The sequence below is a fragment of the Haliaeetus albicilla genome, chromosome 2 (assembly GCF_947461875.1).
Source record: "Haliaeetus albicilla chromosome 2, bHalAlb1.1, whole genome shotgun sequence".
In the NCBI taxonomy this organism is placed as follows: Eukaryota; Metazoa; Chordata; class Aves; order Accipitriformes; family Accipitridae; genus Haliaeetus; species Haliaeetus albicilla.
Window position 1 is genome coordinate 60164841 of NC_091484.1, and position 18615 is coordinate 60183455.

At 51.7% G+C, this 18615-nt stretch overlaps 1 protein-coding gene across 1 annotated transcript; it reads right to left on the reverse strand.

Annotated features, from left to right (window-relative positions):
• Positions 1-5454: 5454 nt before the first annotated feature.
• On the reverse strand, positions 5455-12858 carry SKIDA1 (SKI/DACH domain containing 1). The gene has a single exon (XM_009917243.2). The coding sequence runs from the start codon at positions 10452-10454 to the stop codon at positions 7908-7910; it is 2547 nt and encodes an 848-aa protein (XP_009915545.2). The 5' UTR covers positions 10455-12858; the 3' UTR covers positions 5455-7907.
• Positions 12859-18615: the final 5757 nt, after the last annotated feature.

The window sequence follows — 18615 nt, forward strand, 5'->3', positions numbered from 1 at the left end:
AGAGAGACTGCGAGATCACAGCCGGGGAGATCTGACATTATTTTATAGCGCGTATTAAACGCCGTACTCTCTTTTCTTCTCCCACATCATTTAGCACGAACATCTTTTTCCCTCCGGCGAACTTAGCCAGATTTTGACGGGGACGATTATGTCATAGCGGGAAACAACCTGAAAATCCTTCTCCTGGTTACAGTGTGCTACTTCAAACATCCGCAGCAGACACAGTAAAGTTTTTCAAATGGTCTGGAAAACTGTACACGGAATAACACGTTATCGCTATTTACCTTACGCAGACTGTCACGTCCACGAAAATGGAAACGATCATTTCCAAAAGGGAGCACGCACACCCCTTTTTTGGGGGGAGGGGGGGGTGTTTGGTTGTGGTTTTTTTCTTGTTTTCATGCAGTTTACCAGATAATGTTTCTGGGTTTGCTATTGTCTCGGGCAGTTTACCCCTGCATCCCGGGAATACAAAAGCATCGCGGGTAAATATAAAACATATGTTCGCACAGGTTCTGTGGCAGTTTTAACACTCGCCGCCCCGTTCACACGCACCTCCACAAGCGCACAAAGACGCTGGAAATCCCAGCAAAGGCGCTGCTCCCGGGGCGGCAGCCGCTGCTCGGGCGGGAGGTGGTCCGGCAGAGCAGGGGCTTTGCTCGGGGAGCAACGAGAAGCTAAACCAGGAGGCCGGGGGGGGGGTCCCCCGGGCCGAGCCGTGGCCCGGCCGGCGAAGGGGGCGACTCGCCGGCCCCGCCGCTCCGCCGGGCGCTGCCGGTGCGGCAGCCCGGCGCTTCGCCCTCAGCAACGGCTTCTCCGAGGCTCTGCTTGTTTGTTAGTTTGTTTATTTTTGCCCGAGAAGGTAGAGAAAGGGGAATGACAGGATGAAATATCATACAAAGATGTGAAGTGACCCGAGTGGCAGCTGAAGGCGAGGGTTTAGGCGGGACGTGTTTCCCAGCGAAACTCTCCGCTGCTCTTTGGGGAAAACCAAATGCAGGTTGATGGAAACATCCTGTTTTGAGGGAAATGGACTGTACAGCCCTATCTAGCTGCTCCGACACTACTAATCAGCCTGGAAACGCGCTGCGAGCGCAAGTCCCGGGGAAGAGGGAGCCGTGCATCTGACGCGTTTGCAATTCGGTCCCGATCCCGAAAGGCAGTTTGGAAAATCGCTGCGCTCCGCGGGGCAGGGCTGGGGCTGCGGCGGCCCCTCCGCGGCTCGGCCCCGCCGGGAGACCCGCGACGTCCCCTGCCTGCAGAGGGGAAGTCAACAGATGTGGGCTGTACAGAAATCCGTGAAACAAGTGCTTTAAACCCAGGGGGATTTCTCCTAATAGCGAAATCAGAGGGGGAGAGATTTCAGGAAAGAGAATAGCCCAATATAAGTTTCTGGAGTGGAATTTACATTTCATCGCGATTTGTATTTTACAATATGCAGGCACGTGCACTCGGGAGGCGTTTCGGTGAAACGGCGTTTATGTTCCAGCGGCGGGGGAGCCCCCGCGTCCCGGTTCCTCCGGCCGCCGGGAGCGGCGGCGTGCCTCCCCCCCGCGGCCGGGGGCCGGGGGGGGGCCGCGATGCGGAGTTTGGGGAAGTTTATTGCGGCACCCTTACCCCCCCCCCACTCCCCACTCCCCACCCCCGCCACCCCTCCAGGACAGGGGAGAGCAGGGGCTGGAAGTGCTGGCTCCTGTTTATTTGTCCAAGGCGGGGAGGGAGGCCGAGGGCAGCGTTGGAGCGCGGCGCTGCCCGGGCGCCCCCCGCCCCCCCGGCCGGGCAGACGTGCCCCTCGGCGGGGCAGGGGCACCCCGGGCGCTGCGGGGCAGGCGGGCAGCGCGGCCGCTAACAAAGGCGGGGAGCGGCCCCTGCACGTGTGCGCTGCCACGGCGGGGCCGGCGGGCTCGGCCCTGCACCGGCAAAGCCGGCCGGGCCCGCCGCGGGGCCGCGCCGCGCCGCTGCTTCCCGGGCTGCCGGGCCGGGAGAAGCCGGGGCGGAGGGGGGGCGGGGGCTGTAACCCCCGTGCCGGGGTCCCGGCGCTTCCCCGCTCCGAGGGGAACGAAGCTGCAGCCGCGCCCGGCGCAGGGGCTGCCTGCGGGGCGTCCATTTTAGCGCGGCCCCGCTGCCCGGCCCGGCGTCGCACCCCCGGCCCGGCCCGGCCCGGCCCCTCCGGGCACCCCGGCACCGCCGCCCAAAGGTCACCGCGGCTGGTGCCGGCTTCTCGCTACGGGCCACATTAGCGGAGCGGCCATTTACTGCCCCTGGATTGCACCGGAGACCGGGTTAGCCCATAAAGCCATTCACACTCAACAATGGGGATTTTCTCAACAATTAACAAGAAACAACATAATAAAGCCATTTACAAAGCCCTCGCTATTTACTATAAATTAGCCACTCTTTAAGAGACCAGTGCGTAATTTCACACGCTTTACAGCCCCGACTGCATTTTAGACGCAAGAGCAAACAGCCCTGTTGCACTTTCCGCGCTGACCCCGCTCCCCGGGCCGGCTCCGCGGGGGCGGAGGGCGCACGGCCTCCGCCGAGCCTCCAGGCCTCCTCCGGAGCCCCCAAGCGTTCCCCCGAAGCTCCCAGGCCTCCCCCGGCGCCGGGTCCCGCCGGCGGCTCCCCGGCCGTCTCCCCGCCGCGGCCCGGGGCCGGGGCCGCCCGCGCCGGCCCCTCGCCCGGCAGTTGCCGCGAGGGCCCCGCGGAACCACCGCGGGCTTCCTCCCGCCGCTTTTCGCCGGCCGCGGCCCCCCGCGCACGGAGAAGGCAAGGGCGGGAGGCGGCGGGGCCGGGGCCGCGCCACGGGAGAGCCCGGGAAGATGGACGCCCCGGCAGAGGAACCGGAGGGGGGGAGCGGGCTGGGAGCCGCGGCCCCGCCGAGAGGCCGCTTTGAAGTGCGGGAGCCCCCGGGGGCCCCGCGGGCTGCCGCGCCGCCCCCCCGCCCGGCCTCGGGGAGCCGCTCCGGGAGCCGGGGAGCCGGGCCAGGGTGCCAGGGGGAGGCTGCGTGGCGCCGGGCAAGATGGCGGCCCGAGGCGCGCTGTCCCCCGGGCCCGCCGCGCAGGGGCCGCCCCGCCGCCGAGCAGGCCCGCCGCTCGAGGGCCGCCGCTCCTCCCGCGCCCCGGCTGCGCTCCCTTCTTTTTTTTTTTTAATCTCCCTCTCCCTCTTTTTTTTTTCTTTTTTTTTTTTCCATTTAATTTCCAGGCGGTGGCTGGTGAGGCAGTAGAGCGGCGGCCAGCGGAGGCAGCGCGCCGCGCGAAGCGGAGGAGAGCAGAGAGCAGGGCCGGCGGCGGCGGGGCTCCCGCCGGCCTCCCCCCTGTTTACAAACACAGCTGTTGCCGTATATTTGCAATGCTAAGGATAAAGCCACCAGCAGCGAGGAGCAAACGAGAGATGGTGCGGGAGAGGGGTCCTCGGCATCTGGAAAGGACAGGGCGCCTTGTTTTTGAAACTGTCAATTCTCTCAACCCCTATTGTGAGCGCTTCATGCAAAACATCTCGGGCCTTTTAAAGCAGGGGCTTGTGAGGCCGCCTCGGAGTGAAAGGGAGAGGGGGAGAGAGAGGGGCCTAGGGCACGGCAAATAATTATATCAGCGCAGTGAAAAAAATGCACCGTGGAAGGCCTAAAACCGGTTAGCTGTCCCTTCCCGAAAGGTTTTCGGGCAGGCCGCGGCCCTCACTGGCGAGCCCTGGCCGCCCTGCAGCCAGGAGCCGCGCGCTTGGCCCAGGAGCTGTTAGACCGCGCTTTCTGCAGGCACGGTTGCAGGGCTTAATACCAGGGGAACGGGTCGTGTCTGCAAGCATGACTTCAGCAAGGTAGATCCCAATGCCTCCCTCCTTATTTTGCTGGCCAGGGCTTTTCATTTTCAGGCGCTCGCCCTCCTTTTGTACTTCCAAGCTGACCAAAGAGATCCCAGGATGAGCCATTGCATATTCTTTCCAGCAATCCTCTTAACCATAAAAACGACAATTAACAACGTTATCCACGTTTCGCGTTCTCTGACCTACTGCGTATGTAGAATATTTTCCTGCAGATTACCGCCGTGGCTCGAAAATGCCACTTTTTTACCCCTCTCTGCCTCAACCACTCGCACGTGTGAACGGTGACAAACACAAACATCATAGCATTGCTCTCATTTCTGCAGAAACTTTAATTTATTGGCAACTAAATCTGTTAGAGGAAAAAGAATCAGAAGCCATGTAAAAAAATCACCAAGTGAATTGATTGAACAGCAAACTTCACAGAACAGCTACCACTATTTTGCATTATTGCTGGTAGTGGCGTTTTAAATATAAAACAACCGGCAAAGAGATTATCCCACTGTAGTCAAGTAAGTGTAGGTTATAGAACAATCACTTCTTGAAGTAAATTGTTGTAAACGGCAAGTTACATCTTTTAAGGCAATATACCTCGTTGCTAAGGCATTACACGTGTTCCCTTTTTAATGCTCTAGAGAATTAAACATAGTCCAAAACTTCCTTTTGTCTTCCATCTGGCAGCAGAAATCTTTCCAATAAATTTACTGGTGAACTCTACTTGTGGCAAATACCTGTGGAGTGTAGTCCATAAAGTACACGCGCTTCCCTCAGTTGCTTTTTCCTCTAGAAAATTCTGTTGATTTTTGTGTACACCAGGAACTGGAAAATGGTGGCGATTCATTACTAATACATTTTAAGTTCTATCACCTGTAAACATTGCAACAAAATGGTAACCTGGCTCACTTGAAAAACCTTTGGTTTTCCTCGTTATGAGAACTTACCTTTATGGGAGAAGATTGGTTATTTTTACGTAACTCGATGATATGACTTTATATTATTAAGGCTGAAATTATTATGAACTCTGCTTGCAATAATAATTACAATGCCATCAGAAAGAGTTACCAAACTACCAGAATAGAAAACTACCTTTTTTTTTTTTTCCCCTAGTGAGTTATTATACCTGGCTAATTTCTCCAACAGCAGTAAAAACACGAATGTCCTTGTTAGTGGCTTGCGCTAAACTGAGGTGTACACGTGTGAAAATTATTTGGCTGTTTAACTTCTTGCCTTTTGATGTTCCCTGTGTGGCGGGGAGCCCAGCGGAGCAGGCTGCCGGGGGTGCCCGGTGGGTGCCGGGCCCAGGGTGCTCCCTGCCCTGCTCCTGCTCCCGGGCCTGGAGCTGCTGGGCCTGGAGCTGCCGGGCCCCTGGCAAGGCTGGGCGCCATATTTCACGTCCTCAACTCTGCAGAGCCTATTTGGTATAAATTTATGCTTATTCCTCCCCCTCCCCCTCTCCCAGGATTATTTCGGGAACCTGAAAAGGCACCTCTGTAATTTACAATTCCTGGCCAAATCAGCATATCTCTAATTGGAAGTAAACAGGGTCAGGGGATGGAGTTACTTTGAAAGTGATACGTTGTTTAATTGACAAGGTGAAATTTTAGGTTTCAAGTTTGCATATTGCACCTTTGTAGCTTTTGGCTCTTTTTTTTTTTTCCTTTTTTTTTTTTTTTTTTGGTCAAGGGAAGATCTTTGTCAAGCAGACACGGCTTTCTAACAGAGCGGGGGGCTTTCCTGAGCAGTACATTTTGTACGTATTTACAGTTCTCTGGAAATAAGGCTGTAATCTGTGCAGCTCTAAACATACGAATGTAAACATTCATCTCAGAACAACTTTAGTAAGCAGATTTTTCATGACCATCGTAATTTCAGCAGAGCGGTTAAGTATGCAATGCACCTTTTGCAATTGGCAGTTTAAAGTGATGTGTGTGCGTGTGCGTGTGTGTGTGTGCGTGTGCATGCAGGGGGGAAGGGTAACTCCACTGAAAGGCAATTGTTTACTCTTTCTAAATATATTTGGCTGCAGGTATTCTTAGACAAGGCCTTTTACAATGAGAGGAAAACTACGGTGTGGATATAGTAAACAGAGCTGAAATCAGTTAGTGACTGCTTGGAATATTTAGAGACACGAGGGGTTGGCAGAGGGCATCACAAAAGGCAGGAATTAAAAAACTGAAACCCAGGCAGAGGATTGCCAGCAGAAATGTTGACTTTGAGTCAGACAGTAAACATTACATTGTTGCTTTGTTTTCCTTTTTTGATTTACGATAAATTATTCTCCCGGGATTGATCGATGAGTGGAATCCTTAAAATTTAATTTGGGAATGATCTAGTATAAATAAAATGCTAATCCAAAGAAAGAAACCAGCAATTATTCATCCTAAACTCTGCTGATTCAGCAACTCAATTATAACTGCCTTTCTCAAGCTGCAAACTTTTCAGGCTGTTTTCAGAGTTGCTGTACCCGTCCTCCCCCCGCAAGAGAGACCTTCCCCCGTCCTCAGCTCTGCCTCCACCTCGGCCTCCAGCCTTTCTCTCTTCCCCCCCCCCCTCCCTTTCTTTTCGAGGGGTTGGGGGGGGAGGGAGGGAAACAGTTAACCTCTTGAAGCGTATTTCCTCCAAATAAAAACAGTGAACTTACAAACGGAGAGGAAACCACGGATAACTCTGCAATAATTCAAAGTGTATGGAATCAGGAAATTTTTTTAAACAGTGTTTTTAATTGAAAATAAAGCTAAAGCATGCTTTTCAACAGTGCAAATTTCCATAATTTTGATTTACTGCTTCCATCATCACAATATATTATACCAGCATGTCTTACCGAGGGCTAGACTCTAGAAGTCTGCCTGTTCGACTATTTCGATATTAAGTGCAAATATAGATAATTGCCTCTGATTGTCACGTGCAGTAGAAATGTTTCTGCTACATAGAGAGGATGGCATGGCAAAAAAAAAAAAAAAAAAACAACAAACACCCACGACAACAAATTTCAAGAGATGAGGTTAGAACCGGGAAGTGTAACACGGTTGAAACGCCTGAGTTTTGGTGCCAAAAAGCTATGAATAACACGGTCTTCTCATTTTGTGTATTCTTTCCACTTACGGCCTCTCGTTTCACTTTCTGTGTTGTATTTACTGCTTTGCTATTTCCTCCAGCCAGCGTGAGGGGCTGGACCATAAATTGTACTGCTGGCCGGGCAAATATTTTAGTTGCTTTGCAAGTTTGTAAGGGGCATGTTCAGACCACAACTTAAGCATGACATTAGTGGGTAACAGTAACCTTATTTAAGACCTCTGGGTGAAACAAAAAGGCTTCCCAATTGCAAAGAGTGGCTGTACAAGTAAAAACACACCCTTTTACCAAAAATAGAATTCCACATTTATTTACTGGTTTCAGATGAGGCAGCTTTTCCCAGCGCTGGGGTCACAGGCGGACCCCAGCCTTTCCAAACCAGAGAAAAAAGGAGTAAGTGCAACTGCTCTTCGAAAAAGACACCCCTGCACCCGAAAACAAAGCTCCCGAAAAGTAGGCTGCTGCCACATTGAATTATAGTGAACCCTTACTGTGCAACCATGTAACTTAACAAACTTTAACTGAATTAACAGTTAGACTTCCATTTTCGAAATCTAGTGCATAAATTTAATGGCTCATTCTAATATTTATTATTCAACCTTTTGACATTTATTTGCAGCAGTTGAATTGAGGTACTGGTGCGTTATTAGCATTTAAACAGTAAAGTGTTCCAGCTCTACCATAATAACTGAGTTTAACTTGAGTCTTTAGCCTGAAGTACTCTGTGGAATGTAACAACAACAACAACAACAACAACAAAAAACCAACAACCAACCAACCAACCAACAAAACAAATGCAACAGAACCAAAAAAATTTAAAAAACCCAAAACAAACCAAAATACCACTGTTGTAATGGTAAAGAAAATAGTAATCCGGTTTCTGTCTTCACAATGTGATAAAACAGGATTCCAAAAGTGTGTATAGCATTAATGGGCTTGTACAAACCATCCTGCAGCGTTTAAAAAACGTAAGAAAGTTAAAGGTGGTTCAAGAAAATATTTTCCATACTATTTTATTAATTAAATTTCCTGAATTTGTGGCTAGGTGGAAGAGGTATTGCAGAACCGCCCAGCTGCCATTTCCATACAGGATGGGCCTTGTGAGGTGGTTGGGAATCCTTAGTGGTGTTTAAGGAATAAGCTGGCAACAAATCCCCATCATTGCCAATAATTAGTGATGGTGGACAGGGAAAATTTGCCATGAAATTAAATGGCCTTTTCACTGCTGATGCTACATTGCTGGCTACCCTTTTGCGTCTATTGTTAACTGTAAAATCATCCAGTGTTCCTTCATGTGTCTCAATTTTACCTGTAGGACGTGGGCTTCGAGCTGATTTCAAATTTGGTTTGACTGGAGGAGTCTGCAGTACAGGTCGCTTTCCCAAAACCAGTGTCCTGTAATTTTTTCTCACCCTTGCTCCAAATTTATACTCCCCATCCTCAGGTTTTGGAGTACCTAAAGTGCATGAGAGGACCTGACTCTGAGTCAGCGGGTTTAAGGAAGTGGTTTCTTTCTCAGTGCATGCAGAATCTTCCTTGGCTGTTAATAAAGCGTCCTGGTTATTACTCTCAGTCACACCGTAAAACTCATCCTTAGTATCATTGCACTCACACTTTAGCTTATGTGTTGTAAGATCAGGCTCATACTCGTCGTTCGCACTGCTGTCCTCTATTTTGATTTTAATGCTGTGCAGGAATGGCAATGCCTTATTGCCTGTATCAGTGCAGTGGAGCTCAGCTGCTGCTGCTGCCCCTGGAGAAGCAGCATCCTCCTCAGGATCAGTTTGTAAAGAGGGCAAATCCGTGGCAAATTCAATACAATGAGGGATTTTGGAATCTTTCTCTGAATTTGCTGCCGCTGATGAAGAATCATTATTTAAGAACCTAGCAGCTATTGTATTGTTATCTGCACGGTGTGTAGTAGTTGCTGGAAGGCATTTCCTTGCCTCTCTGAGTATTCTTTGTTGTGGAAATGCATTGTTTGTCTTTGGGCTAGGTGAAGAGGCCCCCTTTGCAACACAGTTAATTGTTAGGTCAGTACTCTTGGCATTATTGGAAAATTCAGAGTGTGGGAATGTGATCTCGGATACCCTATCATCTCTTATCTCGGCGAAGCAGCTCCCCAGGCCGCCGGAGCAGCGCAGCGCCGGGGCGGCGGGAGCCCAGCCGGGGCGGCCCCACTCCTCCGGCAGCTCCGGCTTGACTCCGCCGGGAGGGCCGCGGAGGGCGGGCAGCCCGCCGGGCTCCGCCGGGGCCGGGGCCGGGGCCGGGGCCGGGGCCGGGGCCGGCGGCCGGGGGGCGGCGGCGGCCGCCAGATGGTACAAGAAGTTGGCGTGGACCACGCCGGGCGGGCTGCAGAAGCTGGTGCGCCTGAAGCGGATGCTCTGCACCGAGACCTGGCTGGAGACGGAGCTGGAGTCGGAGTCCGAGGTGCTGTCCTCCTCCTCCTCCTCCTCCTCCTCTTCCTCCTCCTCTTCCTCCTCCTCCTCCTCCTCCTCCGAGCTGCCCTCGCTGGAGTCCGAGGCGCCGCTGCCCTCGTCGTCGTCGTCGTCGTCCTCCTCGTCCTCCTCCTCCGAGCTGCCCTCGCTGGAGCTGGAGAGGCTGGAGCCGCAGTCCGAGTCGTGGGCGGCGCGGCCGGAGCAGCAGCTGGACTCCGAGTCGCTGCTGCCGCTCTCGGGGAAGGCGGGCGGCGGCGGCCCGAAGCCGCGGGGCAGCGGCAGCGGCAGCCGCGGGGCGCCGCGGGGCCGGCAGGGCCGCGGCGCGGCCAGGGGCCGGCGGGCGCCGCCGGGGGGGCCCAGCGCGCCGGCGGCGGCGGCGGCGGCGGCCGCCCCGTGGCGGCGGCGGCGGCAGCGGGCGGGCAGGGGCGGGGGGCCGGCGGCCGGGAGCCGCGGCCGCGCCGCGGCGGCGGCGGGCGGGGGGCGGGCGGCGGGCGGGCGGCGGGCGCGGAGGGGCGCGCAGCCGCCCGCCGCCGGCGCCGTTTCATAGTTTACGGGGGGTTTGCAAGGCGCCCGAGCGATTTCTGGGTAGCTGTGGCCAGTGTATTTACTAAAAATGTGAGGTAGATGAGAGGCCGGTAGCAAGGCTGTGTCCCCCGGACGCAGAGCTTTCCTCCTGATGGGCAGCAGGGGCCGGGGAGAGTCGCTCAAACCCAGCCAAAGTTTGTTCTCCTTCCAGAAGCCGGAGAAGGGGTCGGTGGGTGCGAGCTCCGGCCGGAGGTCGGTGGTCGACAGCGCCCGGCTTATTTTCCTCCGTTTCGTCCTAAGGACCCGTTCGGTTTTGCAGGATGTGTAAAGGGCTTCCACGTCCTCTCTGGAGATCAGCGTGCATTTGGCGGCGTGGAAAGCGATGGAGTTGATGGCTTTGAGTTTCCTCAACTCCTCCAGGTCGCAGTGATGCTTTTTTACTTTTAAATGATCCATTCGCTTGTGCACGGTAGTTCGCGGGATGTTTTTGAGCAGGTCTGTAAAAACCTGGGAGAGTGCAAACATTTGCTTTCCTTTAATGATGAGGTAGCCGAGCCTCACGCCATCCACCTCTTCAAAACCCGACTTCAGGTCTCCCATTTCGTGAATTAAATTATTCCCAGCATTTGCAGAGAGAGAGAGAGAGATGGGGGGAAAAAAAAAAGGGGGGGGAAAAAAAAAAGAAAAAGCCACACACACACAATCCTCAGCCAGATGCTGTATTTGTCTCAAGCCATCCTGCTAATAAAATATAACAAAGGCTGTTATTCCTGGTGAATGAAGTGCCAAACTTTAGACAAAATGAAAAAAAATAAATTAAAAAAATACCGTGAGGCTACAATCAATATATAATCTTAAAAATCAGGTTTGCCAAAGTGTTTCTCTAAGTTGCTGCTGAAGATCAGTACCTGTTCCCTTTCATTCCCTGCTTTTCCATTGGAAACTATGATAATGGAATGTGAAGGGAGGAAGAGAAAAGAAATGCAGCTGCTATTCCCGCCGCTGCTTTAGCTACAAATAAAATGACAGAGTGAAGTGAGCTCGTCCGGAGACACCTTCATCAATTAATTCCCCTAAAGCCAACGCTGATTGGACACTCCTGACAGGTGATGCAATAAAAATTGATATTCCACCCCTTCCCCCAAAAAATCTCCCACTAATTAGCATACCCTTATACTGCCACCTCCCCTCCCAAAGTAAATAATACAGTTAGTATATAAATCTTCCTATTAAACAATCCGAGCTCAAACACACTCAGACCTCTCAGACTTCCTCGTAGCTAGCTTCCGAGGAAGGATTTGTGTGCTTTTTTCCCTATCGCTTCGTATATTTTTAGCCCGTTTTGGACAAACGTTGCTCTTTTGTGCATGCCGTGAATTTAAAGGACGTAAGTCTGATCATAGCGATGGAAAATCCTTCGGTAACGTAGCCGCTTTAAACTAGCGTTTTATTCTGCATTGTGTGGAAAAGGAAGCTTAGCGAAAACGTGCAGAACAGCCTGGTATTTCCCTTTCTGAGGCTCCAAAGTTAAATGCTCGGTTGTTAACGAGAGGGAATACTTACATTTTCGAGTTTCTCTTGATTTTCCTCTTCTGCTTAATTAGCTTTTTACAGCCGGGGACTAAGGTTATTTTGCTGTCTGAATACCACGGGTTCCCGCACCGTGATACTGTAACACTTTTAACTGAAATTCTGCCTGTAATATTGCGGGCGGGGGGAGGAGGACGTGGGCTCACGTCAGACCCATAACAAAGCATAGATAAGCCAGAAATGTATACACTTTTCACGATTAACCGTGCTGGATCGCGAGCTGGAATGTCCTATAGTCCCAGATCCCACGTCAGGATTCCTGCGTGCTGATTGCTTCCAGCAGAGAAAGGAGAATGTAAAATATCCAAGGTGCTTCCAAGAGCCTTTACGTAATAACAAAAAAGTGCTGGCGCACACAATGTACGATATTGCAACGGGCTAGGATGCTCCTGGCTCGCAGTTTGCATATTCCGCTCGGAGTAGCCCTGCCGCAGCTTTTTGATGTTCCATTTATAGCAGCCCCTTAAAATCAATTTGAAGAAGCAGCATGAAGGTTTAACCTCTTCTTAAGAACGTTAAATTATGCGAGTGTCAGGAACGAGGATTTCGCAAATGTTGCGATAGCTGCATGCCTCTCCCTTGTCACGTTAAAGTGATGCTTGCGGTTTGCACGTTAGGCGCTGCAAAAAAAAAAAAAAAAAAAAAAAATCGCCAATCTCTGCCGTGCATCCAGTGTTCCGCTGGATACAAACACGAGCACTTTTATGTATCACTGCACATCCAGAATTAGACATATCCGCGAGATTAATGAGACATCTCATATTTCTGGGACTTGGCAAAAAAATCGACCGAGGGGAAAAAAAAAAAAATCTTCAGTCCCAAACGTCAATATCCACTCCGCGTATTGGCAACATGGTGCGTGGAGTTCGCGTTACCCCGTCAGGTACAGCTAAAATAAAGCGCATGATCACTCTGCAAAAACGCAGCTTTGCATGCCAAGGCGAAATGCAGGCGAGCCCCCAATTTCGCAGGAATTCTAGAGAGAAGTGGGAATTTGGAGAAGTGCATCCGGGAATGGAGGAAGTCTATTCAAGGGAGCCTCTAACTCGGAGGGCTGAGATTTGAAAAGTCAGCCCTAGACTACTGTTGCTCTCAGCGCAGATGTAATCGCCGCTGTTCAACTTAATCCATGTGTGCGCGAACCGCGATGCCTAGTTCTTCCCTTTGAAACCTGGGGATAGCATTCCCATCCGAGAAAGCAGAGCTAGAGCAAATTACATTTTGTCCCTCGAATTAGAAAAGGATCATTGAGTGGATCTCGTGATATTTCAGCCTTTAAACGTAACCGATAGGCAGCAGTGAACAATGCCTCGGCACAGCTAAGACCATCCGCGGAGTTCGCCTTCCCTCGCCTTGCATCTGGATCCCCCAGCCTTGCCTTTCTCTGTCTGCCTCGGGTGAGGGGCACCCTGGTATATGCTGAGGCTGAAAGCAAAGTTTCGAGAGAAAACAGCTGCTGGCGCTAAAAAGAAATCATCGTAGTCTTTCTAGAGCTAGAGACAATAAGGTCGTTTAAAAATTCCTCCTGATGTACTTATATGCTGCCAACACCCCCACCCCCTCCCCGCTGCTCTCCTCCCCCTGCTTTAAGGTTAAGGCTATGGAGTCAACAGCAGAGGAACAGTAAACTCCGAGAAAGCTGCTCAGGAGACGTTACCAAAAGCCCCGGTGGGCTGAAAAGTCCTTTATTTGCCAGGTAGTTCGGCTGGGGTGGCTTCCCGTGTAAATCCACGCGTGCGTTCGCACGCCGGGAGCCACGGGCACCCGCACCCACATACTGCCGGTGACAGCCGGGCAGTGGGATTCGGCAACTGTTTTAAAAATGCATTATTTTTGTTCCTTCAATTCCGGCGCTACCAAACGTTTAAAACTGGTGGCGGCTCTTCGGCAAACCTCCATCTCCCGAAAGGTGCGGCCATGAGCACCGGGGTCGAGGCAGAGCCAAATGTCGATGGGGAGAAACCCACCAGAAGTCTTGGGAAATGTCAGGCGCCCAACCTACACATCCCCACCGTATACTTACACACACTTTCGGTTGCATATCTTTCTCCGCATCTCGCACGGAGACCTCTGTTTCTCTACTTCTCCATCGTTTGTGTTGGTTTTCTTTTTTTTTTTTCTTTCTTTTTCTTTTTGTGTGTGTGTGTGCGTGTGTGTGTGTGTGTGTGCGTGTGCTTTCCCTTGGCCATCAGCACACGTTGTGTATCCGGGGTCGTCTTCAAGCAGGCTGGGGGGAAGATCCTGATAAAGAGCCGGCAGAGGCCCCTTGCACACGCACACGCACATTAAAGGCAGGGGACTTGAAAATGGATTTGCACGCACATAGGGGATTGCGATCAATAGCCACCAACATTTATGGCTTAGATTGTTAATGTGAAAGCTGGCCAAAAGAATGAAAATGAAAAATTAAAGGTGTCTGGTATCAATTACATGAAAAGTTATGCAATAATTTACTTACTGGGAGCCGGGGTGTATGCCTGCGTGTTCGTGTGTCCGTGTGTACGTCGTGCATGTGTGTGCAGACCCAGATGTATATGTCGCTCCCTCTCAAAAGCAAGGGAGTTTCTTTGTTAATTTTGTGGACTGTGTCACCCTCGCTGGTGATCAAAGATGAACATGATTAAAGGGATGGGTGTTTGTCTCTCATTTCTTAAGATAAGGACGCCCAGAGATGCCCGGTTTTGCCAAATACATATACAGAGAGTTGTGTGTATAGGCGCACGCACACACAGAGACTATCAATCAAACGTGCTCCTTTTCACGTTGAGTAGCGTGCAATCTGCAATCTACACTCTATAGTCAGTAGTATTTCAGTCTTGAAGCTGTCTGGCCGAAGGATAAACCTCATTAGGAAAGAAAGAGCAAAATAATATTCATAATACCTCGCTGTAGACCTATTCCCATTTATTGGAAATCGTATACTTTCATTTTTGTAAACTTGTGTTAAAATATATGTGCTCGCGGGGAAGTGCTTAACCACGTCATTCCAGAAAGAAAATGTGTGTAACATTTAAAATACTCCTTTTACGTGATGTTTTGATTTATTTTCATAGTATGATTATGTTTAAATACCAGTGCAATTCAGCCTGACCTCTTCCTTCTGCAATGAAGTAATGCACACACCATTTACAGTCTTTTAAACGTTTCGTTGGGAAATGCAACAGCGATGTCCACCAGCGGTTGCACTAATGGGGAGAATTCTTTTGAAAATCTTCGGGAAAACCTAAGAGGTCATGTGCATTTTCACACTAGGATTGCCACATTATTAGAGCATTATTATTATTTATTATTATTTGTTAAGTGCTGGACCATGCCTTCAGGTATTGACAAGCATTAAATAAACCTTTTGCTTTCGTGACGCTGGGCAGAAATATATATTTCGAATGAGAACTGGTTTTCTAACCCTATACTCTGCTTTTAGATATTGCTGGGGATATTTTGCTCAAGGAGGACACAGATAGAAAGCAGCTAAAGGCTAGCACAAAGAGTCCAGTAACGTAAATATAATAGGGTCAAAGAACAGTATAATAGGATCCTTCTGCTATCTTAAAGTGAGCCAAAAGTAACTGTAGTACCTAAAATTTGCCATAAATTCTAGTATGACAACAGATCAGAATGTATAACTAAATCTCCTAAATGTGTAGGACAAAGAAATGCCAAAAATCAGTCTGAAAAAAAAAAATCATAACCTGGCTAACACTCTTATGCCTAGGAGTTTCAGGGTCGCTGTTTTTTTTTTCTTCTTTTTTTTTTTTCCATTTTTACTTTTTTTCCGTCTTTTTCTTTGTGTGGTTTTTTTTTTTTTTTTTTTTTTTTTTTGTTGTTGTAAACGAAGCAGCAATGCAAAGTTCTGCTAAGTGCTTTTTAAGTTGTGTTTTTTTCCGTGGGGGCTGAGGTGTCACTTGCAGACTAGAATTTTGTGCAATTTATAATTACCACGGGCTAAGACTATTTCTTGAGTTTGGTGCTCATGGTAGTTTTAAAATACTTTTTAGCAGGAGTTTCTGGACACATACTACATGCCATGTTGTTTACTGACCCATAATCAAAATGCAGTGACCTTCTACCCTTTTTTTGCCCCTTGACCCATGCTGAATTCAATGCAGCCTTTATAAATTTGCAAATCCTTGGACGTAAAGGGGATTTGGCGAGGCTTTGTTCTGAAAGGATCCTAAAAGTTTGCATTTTTAATTAGACAAAGGTAAAGCAACAAACATTGGGAAATAAGATCCTCTCCTGCACATAGGTGATCACCCTTAATTTCTGCACTGGGGAACTATATCTTAAAAAACATACCCTGCAAACTGAAAAGCAGTTGCAAACGTAGGAGATCAGGAGGTTATGAATTGCACCAAATTAGCAATGTGGTACAAATCACTTTCATGACGTAAGGGATGGCCAGGCCACAATCTTCCGGCGCTCCTCATCTCCAAGGACCGTGTGGATCCTGGTGACCCGGGGAGAGGGGAGAGCCAGCGATTTGATCTGCAGCTACAGGCGCATTCCCTTATCTCCTTTGCTATCAGCCAGTTTAAAGGACACCGTAATTACGATGGTGATAAAACAATGCCCGCTTATGTGTGCTGAATAAATAAAGAATGTTTACAGCCCCAGAATGTTTCAATTCCAATTAAAAGCTATCAAAGAAAAGCCCCCTCCCTCTCTCCCCCCCCCCTCCCTCCTTTCCACCCTCCTTCTCCCCCCCCGACTCCCTATTTACCTTGTTGGTTGTAATATGGCCCTATGAAATAAACCGGCCTTCCAGTTTGCTATTAAGGCCACATGGGGGGGAGGGGGAGGAGGAGAGGGGGGTGAGACAACACGCACTCCCGGTCCCACAATTACTTGGGTCGCCTGCATCCTCTCTCTTTTTTTTTTATTTGTTTATTTTTCAATTGGGAAAGGCATGATGATGCGTGGGGGAAAAGGCACTTAAGGATCCCTCTCCAACCACCGGCCGGGGGAGTTGGGCTGAATGAATGCGGTGCCCTTGGGCGCTGGAGGAGGGGGCTGCCACCTCTACAGCCCCCCCCTCCCCCGGGGTCTCCCCACCGCTCCTCTTCCCTCTGCGGCGGGGAGCCTTGGAAACGGGAGCCTGAAAATGCATCCCGCTCACTAAGACACAAGGATCATTTCAAATATTCATTGTATCAGCAAATCTCATCATAATCAGATTAAAGCAAGGTTTGGGGAGGGGGGGTGATATTGCCTGTGTGGCTGGGTGCGAAACACCAACTGGACTACAAAGAAAGCAGAAAACGGGTTCCTCTCCCCTGCCTTGGTTGCACAGGGGGGGGAAATGAAAAGCAGTAATTTTTGCGAAAAAGGGACACTTTGAAAAGCTGCGATCCTCCATTCCACCCTGGGTAGCACGTTTCTCTCTGAGGTTGTTTCCCTTTAAACTTTACGCTTAATATTTCTACATGATGCTCTTATTTATTTGTTTGTTTTGAACTCCAGACAGAGAGGATTCCCGCTGCGGAATCCACTGAGGTAGATTTTCTTCACGCCAGTTTGCTTTTAGCTTACCTCAGCTGAGGGGACAGCTTTTCTACATTCAAGCTTTAAAATGTATACTTCATGGAGTTGTCTGGGGTGAAACGTTTATATTCATTTTGTGGGAGTGAGGAAGGGAGTGCATTTTCAGGTCTGCTAGATAGACGCAGGCCCTTTTCCTTTTGAAAGTTTAGACCTCCAATACCCTCAATTCTACTGGCAGAATTAGGATGGACTTGGAGGGTCCTAAACGTGACCATTCACTAAGGCGGGGGGCTACAGCTTGCAACAACGTGCTCGGCAACTTAATCTTACGCTAAAAAGAGCAGAGAGCGAAAAAGAATGGAATACAAACTCTCCCGACATTTGTAGCCGCTTCCAAGGTGGACCGTGCATTTTAAAGCTGATGGGAACGTGTGTGTTTTGGAGCAAAAAGGAGAGAAGGTAAGTGTTTGTCCTTGTATCCGCCAGTTCGGGTAGAAACAATGAAAGAACAAAGGGAACCACTTCTCCGTGTGAACATTTCACGTTTTCCTCCTCCGTTCGAGCCTCCTTGCGAAGAGCTGGCAGGGGGGACTCGCTTAAACTTTACCTTCCGAGGCTGGGCGGCGGCGGCGGGGGTGCCAGGGACGGGGCGAAAGTTGCGGAGCGATTTCAGTGACCCCCCGTTTGCCGCCGGAGACCACCGCCGCCGCAGCGGTGTCCGCTGCGAGCCCCAGTCGCCGATTTCACGGCTCCGAACTCACCGGAGAGTCTCCGCGACGGCGAGCCGCGGCCGGTGGGAGCGGGAGCGGGGTCGGGGCCGTCCCGGGCACCCCCGGCGGCCCCGAGCCGGGACCTTTGTGTGCGGGGTCTCCCCCCAGGCACGGCGGGCGCCTGCACCGGCGCTGCCGGGGGGGGACGGATCTCCCTGGTAACCGGCGAGGAGGCGGCGGGAGAGGAAGCGGAGGTTAGCGGGCGGGGGGAAGAGAAAAATCTGCAATTATTCGCAGATCGAATAAATTGCATCAAAGAGGGGGTGCGGGGCGGTGTGTGCAAACCAACATCGCCGGCGCTCGGCGCCGTGGAGAGCTCGGGGCCGGCGGGCGCGCGGCCTCGCCGCGAACCGTTACAAAGGGCGGCGGGTAGGTCCGGGCCTCCACCCGTCCCCCCGCGGAGCGCCGGGCCGCCCACCCGGGACACGCACGCTCGGTGTTTACAACCGACTTGCCGTGAGGGAAGCGCAGGGCGCTGCCGGGCCGGGCCGGGCCGGGCCGGGCCCCGTGTGGCGGCGGCGGCGGCAGCGGCGGGGCCCGCCCGCCGGCCCAGGCGCCGCCCGCCATTGGCGCGGGCGCGGGGGCTCTCGGCCGCTGACCTTTCACCCCTCCCCCCCGCCCGCCGCTTCCTTTGCCGCCCGACCGCTTTCCTACCCACAATTCCCCGCGCCGGCCGCGCTCGTGCCGCACTCGAGCCTCCCCGTTGCCGCCCTCCCCTCCCCCCGCCGCTCCGCCCCCCCCGCCCCCTCCCCGCCAGCCCGGGAAAACCCAGGAGCGGCGGCGCCTCAGGGTGCGCCCAACGCCGGGACGGGGGGGGGGGGCGGGAGTTGGGGTGTCCCTGTGGCGGCGGCGGCGGTAACGGCCGGGTGGGGGCGGGGCCCGGCGGCGTTTGAACGGGCCGCGGGGCGTGAGGCGGCGGG